This window comes from Coenobita brevimanus, chromosome 23 (genome assembly GCF_032717465.1).
Source record: "Coenobita brevimanus isolate Jiangsu-jjx chromosome 23, ASM3271746v2, whole genome shotgun sequence".
Classification (NCBI taxonomy): Eukaryota; Metazoa; Arthropoda; class Malacostraca; order Decapoda; family Coenobitidae; genus Coenobita; species Coenobita brevimanus.
In genome coordinates, this window is record NC_136976.1 from 71,387,070 (window position 1) to 71,395,787 (window position 8,718).

The 8,718-nt window shown below is 41.9% G+C and overlaps 2 protein-coding genes across 2 annotated transcripts in view; both read left to right on the forward strand.

Annotated features, from left to right (window-relative positions):
* The first annotated feature begins 1,771 nt into the window (after positions 1-1,771).
* Positions 1,772-2,864, forward strand: LOC145392763 (uncharacterized). The gene is made up of 3 exons (XM_080267057.1): positions 1,772-1,783; positions 2,350-2,430; positions 2,547-2,864. The coding sequence occupies exons 1-3, from the start codon at positions 1,772-1,774 to the stop codon at positions 2,862-2,864; spliced, it is 411 nt and encodes a 136-aa protein (XP_080123183.1).
* Positions 2,865-2,993: 129 nt separating this feature from the next.
* LOC145392764 (uncharacterized) overlaps positions 2,994-8,718 on the forward strand; it is a 6,146-nt gene continuing 421 nt past the window's right edge. The window contains exons 1-2 of the mRNA XM_080267058.1: positions 2,994-3,008; positions 8,631-8,711. Of these exons, the coding sequence (XP_080123184.1) occupies positions 2,994-3,008; positions 8,631-8,711 (96 nt within the window). The remainder of the gene's footprint in view (positions 3,009-8,630; positions 8,712-8,718) is intronic.

Below are 8,718 nucleotides of genomic sequence, written 5' to 3' on the forward strand. Positions count from 1 at the left end.
GATGTGTTCGAATTCTCTCTCGATCTCTGGCAACCTTTCACTACTCGGTAATTATGTTTTCTGTGTCTGTTGCATCCCGTAAGTATAGCTCATTTGAAAGCCACTGTTCACCTCCAGCAATATTGTGAAAAGCACAAAAACATCACTGCCTTGTTTATGTATTATTTTTATCTATCTATCTATCTATAGCCAGACGCCATAATCCCGTATGGGGTGGCCGTTTGTCTTGGAGTCAGTTGTTTTATAGGGAGGGGCACTGACCCTCCGCCAGCCCACTTATTGACCCGTACGGAACGCGTATGAATTGGTTATATGGTTACCACCCAGCGTTTTTAAATACCTCCAATAATTAAACCACATTACTATACGAGACTCATCAGTTCGAATAAATGGGGTAAGTAAAGAGAACCCCAGTGACGTCATGACTGGGGTTAAGGCAGTGCATAGCCAGTAAGTCTGTTGGTGTGCAGAGAGAGAGAGAGAGAGAGAGAACAGAATTAAAAGACGTACTACCCTATCCCAAATCACCTGGGCATAGCAGGCGATCCCAGGACAGCGAAGGGATGAACATAGACTGATAGAGATATAGGTAGATAGATGGACAGATAGATATGTTGACAGATAGATAGACAGATAGATTGGTAGACAGATAGACAAATACTACAGTGATAAATATAAACCCTCTAAGTCAAAGCAGTGACACAAAGGTCTAATAGCTCTGTATTTGAACTGGCTACACAATAGAAGAAGTAATGCCTAAGTCATCTTGGCATTTGTCTCTCGCTGCTCATACTTCGAACATCTCAGTAAAGATGAGGATATTTTCTAATTAAATATTGGGCGAGTTTGTCTCTTGTAATATTAAAAGTTTCTTAAAATCATGATAGATATTCAAAATGTAAAGACTTAGAGTGAAAAAAATATCCTAACCACCATGGACGTACTAATAATAACCAAGATAAGAACACACGAATTAAAGCACCTGAGATAACTCCTTAAACCCATTAATTATATCTCTCTTAAGCCGATTACAAGCTTCCGGCGGAGCTCAAAATAAGAGAAAGAAGTATTATGGATGAGAGACTTGAAAGAGATTGTTCTCACCTCCTCCATTTGTTGCGGTCTCCTCAGTAACAAGCTCAGCATAATATATATATATATATATATATATATATATATATATATATATATATATATATATATATATATATATATATTCAATAACTAAATGGATAAACAGTCAAAGGGTTAAAGACTTCCTCGAGTAACCCCTAACCTGTTAAGGATGACCTATGACCAGACGATAAGATGAGGGAAATATTGGCAGTCAAAGGAATTCATTGTTAAAGAGTAAATTCTGTGCTTCCCATACATTCTGATGCAAGGCAGGAACAAATCGTGCCCCGTGTTCCCTGACTACCATGTTGCTTCGTTACTCCAGCTGCGTAACCTAAACCTCGTTGTTTCAGATTGAAGATGACGCTTTGTTATTTGGAAATGCCATAGATTGATTTTTCCTGCGGGTCTTTTCCGTTCGGTCTCAAGCTGCTGACGTCAGAAATAAAACTCAGCCACAGATCTCCGTGGATCGTAGAGCTGAGAGCGTCGACTGTGACAGTCTACCCTGAGCAGTTTCAAAAATTTAATTTATTAATTGAAAATGAAACTGCTAGGTCACGGTGGTATTTTGGCTGAGTAAGGGTCAGTGGCGGGTATATAACCTGGCTGGAGCACAGAAGGAGTCAGTCCGCTCTCATCTGCTCTCGCTAAAATGTTCTCACCAGTAAGTATCTGGGAGGCAGCAAAGTAGTACCCAGTATCAGAAAGAAAAAATAAATAAATCATAAGGGATTTTTCTGTTGTAATCTTTTGATAAGTGACAATGACTACAAATATTAGAGCGAGACAGAAAATGTGCTACATGACAAGAACTCAGTTCCATCAATGATAAACATCTGTGACCTTTAGGCTTCTCTAGTGGGACACAGGTCGTGAGTGAAAGCAGTGATGCCGATCACCTTATAATGCCTGTCCATTGACTACGAGATATATGACCGGTTTGAAAAAGAAAAGTCTGTGTAAATGGATGTGATGGGAAATATGAAACAGAAATTTAACCTTTTAATAGGCAAGGATTTCCCTCAGCTAAATTTAATTGTCTGACGGTCTCCTGAATAAAATACTCAGTTGAGTACCTGATCTTCACAGGGTGGCGATAATTAATGTTACGCAAATCTCTAACTATCCGTTGACATATCCCAGTGAAACAACATATCTGCATTCAAGTGTTGCTCGAGGTAGTCAGTTTTCACACAATGATATCTCAACGAGTATCCATTACTCCACCAGGTGCTGTTGCTGTGTCTGCTGGTGGCTGCCAGTGAGGCCCTCCCTGGTGGTTATGGTGGAGGCGGCTATGGAGGATACAGCGTGAGTAAATTGGATCTTGAAAATATTGTTCATTAATACCACAGTAACTAATGATCAATAATTTACTTAGTAAATCTTTCTCAACACAAAACTGAGCTTTGCCCTTCCGTCCGCAGGCCCCCACCCCGTACAGGTACAGCTACGGTGTCTCCGCTGGATACACCAACTTCGGTCACAGCGAATCTGGTAACGGATACGGAGGAGCCCGTGGCGGGTACTGGGTGAACCTTCCTGACGGTCGGGTGCAGAAGGTGTCGTACTGGGCTGATGGCAGCGGCTTCTACCCGGTTGTGTCATACTCTGGCACCGCCCGCTACCCAGCTGGCCATGGTGGCTATGGTGGTGGCTATGGTGGAGGTTATGGTGGCGGCTATGGTGGTGGCCATGGTGGCTACGGTGGCGGCTATGGTGGTGGCTACGGACATCATGGATAATTCTTCCGAATCGACTTAGTACACCGACCACCTAATTCTTTTTAAGTGTGTCCTAACATTTTGTACATATCTTGCATCAGAACTTAAAACAGCTACATGGAGTTTTTTGTATTCTTGATGTGTGTCAACATGAGTCTCAGTAAGGTGCATTACGGTAGATCTAGATCTCGTTATTATGATAATAAATACCTAAATACCTTTACATCTTAACTATTTATTTTTGAATCCTCTATACTCAAGGAACACAGCCGTAAGATCTGCATTTACAATTTAGAAACCAATTTATATTAAATATTAATTTAATATTAATTTCCTCTGACTTCGGGCAATACACTACACAGCTTCATGCGTGAAAAATCTTTTGTACCGGCACCAAACAATGTCTTATCGCACTTTAGTTTTGCCACACAACCTCTCTTTCCTTTAAATATTCTTTTAACCTTGAGGTATTAAGGATATCTCGATACCTTCCAAAGATATTTATTCTTACTCTTCCACTAGTGACTTTTTCCTTACCGGTAGTTAACCTTTTAAGGCCTGGGACGTCTTTTCATTTTACTCTTGCTAACGCAGAATTATTTTATTGAAACCAACGTTAGAGTATTCAGCTTAGGAGTTTTGCATCTGATTGTACACTGATGTATTAAGGCTATTTTGGCGTCACTGCATGATTTGTCACTCACTACGTCGGTTATTCTTCTTTATCTGGGTGGATCTGGTTGTTACTGAATACTGCATATGGTCACCAAAGACATGGATCCTAAACTAGACGCGATATGGCTGCCAGGATAACCCGTAAGCTTTAAGGCTATATCTGACTACCTGGGACAAGTGTGTGTGTGTGTGTGTGTGTGTGTGTGTGTGTGTGTGTGTGTGTGTGTGTGTGTTTATAAATAGTTGTTGCTGTTGTGCTACCCCAGTAGTTCTAATCGAGCAGATCCATCAACCGCAGGCAAGTAACAGTTCCTGCAGGGTCGTCCCGTGCTGTGAACCGATATTCCCATGCGGACGATGACAGCGCCTCGCCACTGCGAAGTTAGGGGATTAGTATGGAGGTTTGATTCCTGAGTGGACGCCGCATTTTCGTCTCTCCACCCAGTTAGCAGGGGCACCAACGTAGGTTCCATGTCACCCCGTTGTCTGGCTGTATGATTACCACCTACAGGGTTTCCTGTTTTACAAGAAATCACCTGGTTTGTCACTCAGTGTAGAGCCACCTAATGTGAAAAGAAGAGTAATAAAGAAGAGTAATGAAGACTGGGAGAACTAGAAAGAGAGGAGGACAGACGCAGAAAAAGAATGACTGACATGAAGGAACAAGGGCAGCACTACAATGAGTGGTTGGATAATGGGCGCCCTCATCTACCACTATGTGCAAATAGTTTACGTATGTTGACTGGATGCATGAACTAAAAGTTACGTATAATTTAAAGTTAATTATGAACATTAATGAAGGCAATATCATGAAGTTGGGAAAATGTGTTGGGTAATTATTTCATCATCATTTAGGCCAGTCATATATTCAACATATTTTATGATGAAAACGTCATGTTCAGGTCCATTTATTTCATCATTATGTGTATTAAGCTTGGTTTGGTGCTGAAGAAAGGCGCCTCCAGGGGATGGCACTGATTTAACAGGACGGATACATTGCCTGGTTATAAAAGGTAATTCTTGTAGCGGACAGATAAACGTATTTCTGTGACTGTGCGTGAAATATCTACCCGGCAGAAAACTTAAACTCTTCAATCCCACGACGCATTTTCAGATTATATTCTTGTTACTTCCAGACGATTTTACTCAGCTATGGGGAATAACGACGGCTGTATCTAACCTCTCCAGTTCCAAAAGTCTCTCCAAACCTGAATTTTTCTCTCTAAAGTAAGCGAGAATAAAACTCAAAAAATGTGTCATCGGATTGAAGGGGTAAATGCATCAATCTGTAGTTGGGTTGTCTATAGTCCATTTCTAGATTAACATATGAGAACTTATTAGGGTGGTATTTAATCAGCACATGTCAAAATTTTGCTTATTTAACATCACTTACATTACGTCCAAATAAATGGTCTAAAATAGGCAGACCTTCACGTAATCTGAATTACAAAAAGAGGACATTTATCCTTTTCTTTTCATCCATTACTTTAACTTGGCCCAGATTTTCAGCCTTTTGCAGTTTATTTCACGTAGCTCATTGGCAGAGAAAACAGACATTACTGTGACTCTAAATCCTTTCTGAAGCACTTTTTCGTGACTAGCATCATACTCAAGCGTCAATCTTTTGTTAGGACTCAGCATTCAAGATGGAGGGATGGCAATTTTAGATCAAGGTAAAGTGAACAGAGTATAGTAGTAGGTGTGGCCCCGGGTTCATCTGTAACGTGAACCCTGTGGACTGCAGGCTCAAGTTGCCCTCCTCCATCAGTCCACCATCGTCCTTTCGGGGGATAGGGAAGTAGTTGAGGGACGTTTGTATAACCAGGCAGTTGAGCTTACCAGTTACATCAGTGCCACCACATGAAGGCGTCTCTCTCCAACACCTCTCATTTAGGTCTATTGATCAGTGAATTTTCGCGGTCGGCATGTCCACGCCTTAGATAGGGGGAGGAACTTATATATATCTTTTAATTTACGCGTTCAAGACCTGTTTACCGCGTGATGAAGGGCAACTAAGCAATAAGGTCGAGGAACACTGCTTTCTAGGTCGTAATTTAGGACGTATTGGAGGCTTCGTGATAACTCTTCCTTGGCGATTTGTTCTGTATATTATACCTATTTAACTCACATCACTAGAAATGCGTAGGTAATATAAGAGAAATAAAGGTGTAATATGCAAAATTAATCGGTAAGAAAGATGTGTTAAGATGCCTCCGGTGTCAGCGAAAATACAGCCCCCCCTTTAAGGTGACCAGTCCCCACCCAGTGCTAAGGGCGATGGTGTAGGTGAGAGAGAGAGAGAGAGAGAGAGAGAGAGAGAGAGAGAGAGAGAGAGAGAGAGAGAGAGATGTGTGTGTGTGTGTGTGTGTGTGTGTGTGTGTGTATGTGTGCCCGTCTGTCTGTCTGTCTGTCTTTATACATCGTCAAGGGCTCCTCAGTAGAGCGTGAACATTTGGAAGCACACGTGAAGTCATGCAACTGTACCCTATTACACGTACGACCTCACCTGGAACCACCCTCACACCTAGATGAGTGGTAGTCGTACACCCTACCGACACGACCACCAGCATCCCCCTCTCACATGGTCTCAAGGATGCATCGTTCCTGATTCAGCGCTACATCTCGTTGTCGTAAAATCAGGACTTCAGAATTAAGATGCATTCCGTAGACTCTCCACAGCTTTGTTTTTCGCACAGAGCTCCTTCCATTCGATGTGACCCCAAAGACTTCTCATGTATGCTCTCAGTCAACAGCACACTGAATGAGAAGGATGAGAGACGCGCATGTAATGGTTCACGTAATAATTGTTTCAGAAATCTTGCTTCTTCCAGTGGCACAAAACTGCCAGGTCACGATTTTTTTTTTTTTTTTTTTTTTTTTGTGCTGAGTAAGGGTCCGTGGCGGGTATATAATCTGGCCTAAACACAGACGCAGTCAGTTCGCTCTCGACTGATCTCGCTAAAATGTACTCTCCCGTAAGTATTTAGCAGTAAAAACATCAAGATTATACCTAAAATCAGAAACATTCATCTGACAATAGTAATTTTATCTTTCAGGAACATTACATACTGTGTACTACGAAGTTGAAAGTGGAATCAAAGAAAGTATGCTGCTTCCATTACTGATATAAATAGCTGTGAATTTTGTACGATGCTCGAGGGACCCACGTAAAGAGTAGTTGCAATGAAAGTACGGTAAAATTCACGTAAGAGATATCTGTTTCGAGACTTAGAGAGGCAGATGGGAGAATTAACATGTATGAGGTGAATGTGAACTAAAGCAAATGTGTGATGTAAGTAATAAAGATAAGTGCTTTCGGCGAGTTTGGACATTTGGAGTGACTGGTGAGTCGAGAGCTGAGTCAGAGTGTGTGGTGGTTAGCAGAAGAGGAGGAGGTACACCAAGAAACTGGTATAGGGTATTAAGGAGAATGAGGTGTCTTGGGGGAAGGGGTCGTTGCTGAGTTCATTTCTTTCCTTATCCAAGATTCCAGCTCATTCCTTATTAAGATACCTAACCCTGTCTCCTTCATTCCTCCTCGAGCACTTGTGTAGGTTTTGTTTTTTTCCCCCCCTCTAAATCTGTTACTGATTGCCAAGACAGGAAAATACACAGCTTCCACACCTTTCATTAACAAGAAGTGGATAGCGTACTCTTCACGACTGTACTTTGTTCACCAAATACACTGCTCAGCTCCTGTAGTGAGATATCCGATTATACCCTACCTCGATCTCAGAGGATGACGACCGTGCCTATGTTTCTGGTGTCATTATTGCGCCAGGCTGTGCCTCGCTTCCTGTAATAAAACAAACTTGTCAGGCCACGGCTGAGTGAGGCAGATGGGATCGCTGCAGGTATAATTCACATCTGGGTAGCTAGTAGTCAGTCCCCCCTCTGGAACTTTATAATCATGTACTCTTCTGTAAGTTGACGACATAATGCACTATTCATTATGACATGAATTATTCAGATAATTAATGAAAACCATAGTATGGCCTGTGAACGACCAAAATGCACAGATGACCTGACAGTTGTATCCGTTCAGGAAATATTGAGAGTTAATTGCGAAAAATTCAGGTATCGGCACTGGCAGGTTGATAGATCTGAACAACTTAATGCCTGTGTAGTGCATGATTTGTGTGTGTGTGTGTGTGATCATCCTTAATCTCTTTAGCCTCGAGAAGCCTATCATGGGTTGAATAACATCATCTGCCATTAGCTACAATATAGCTGTAAGAAGTCTGCGGACTGAAGGCGATACATGCATCAGTTACTGTATTGTCTCTCAAGAAAGAACAGACACACAAAAAATCGCTTTAGTTAGCCTTCGCCCACGCATCCTCAGTACGTTTTCTTTCACAAGAAAATTCTCATTCTCAGTGGGTAAGTCCCTCCGTATCCTTCCAAAGGGTGATTTGTTGCTGCAGAAAAGGGCAAGTTCAACTCACAGTCCACTGAATTTTCCGGATGAGACTGTGGCTTTCCTTCCAGTATATATACCATACGTATTAAACGACTACATATTAACAGTGTAAGAGAGACAGGCAGATAGAAGTGTATGAATGGGCTTTCTTTTCTTATAATGTATTCTGTTCTGTATGTAAGAAGGACCACTGCCAAAGTTCAGTAAATCAACCAAGTAACCTATAGTTGTCGCCAAATGTCCTCGGCCACCTCCATTAAACATTAATTCCGGATGTTCTTAGCTACTAAGTGATATTAGATGGTGCGTTGTTCTTACGTGTTGGTCGTATACAACCTTACACTAGGACTTTTGCATTCTCTGTTGAATGATTGATACAAATCAGACAAACAAGAAAAACTTGTATTTCCCGTAATCTTGTCGCAGTTGTGATTCCTGACATATTTTTCTTCTGTGCCTAAAGTCTACAAAAAGGTATATTAAGTTCTTACTTCAGCTCCCTCATGGTCCGAACAACGCTGGTATTTGGCAACCGCTAACGCCAGATGATTTAGTTCAGCTGAGTCGGACATAACAGCCTGAGTGTTGCTTCCAACATGCACCAACACCACAACACAACCTGCATATGTGTGCGGCTCCAGACAGCATTGTGGTATTGATGTCTGACAAGATATCCATTACTCCATCAGGTGCTGTTGCTGTGTCTGCTGGTGGCTGCCAGTGAGGCCCTCCCTGGTGGCTATGGTGGGGGTGGCTATGGAGGATACAGCGTGAGTA

What these genes read in the sequence shown, in the direction of transcription:
- LOC145392763 (XM_080267057.1), top strand. An exon ending in GCGGCTATGGAGGATACAGC is followed by an intron (nt 2,431 to 2,546) that starts GTGAGTAAATTG and finishes TTCCGTCCGCAG; the next exon opens with GCCCCCACCCCGTACAGGTA.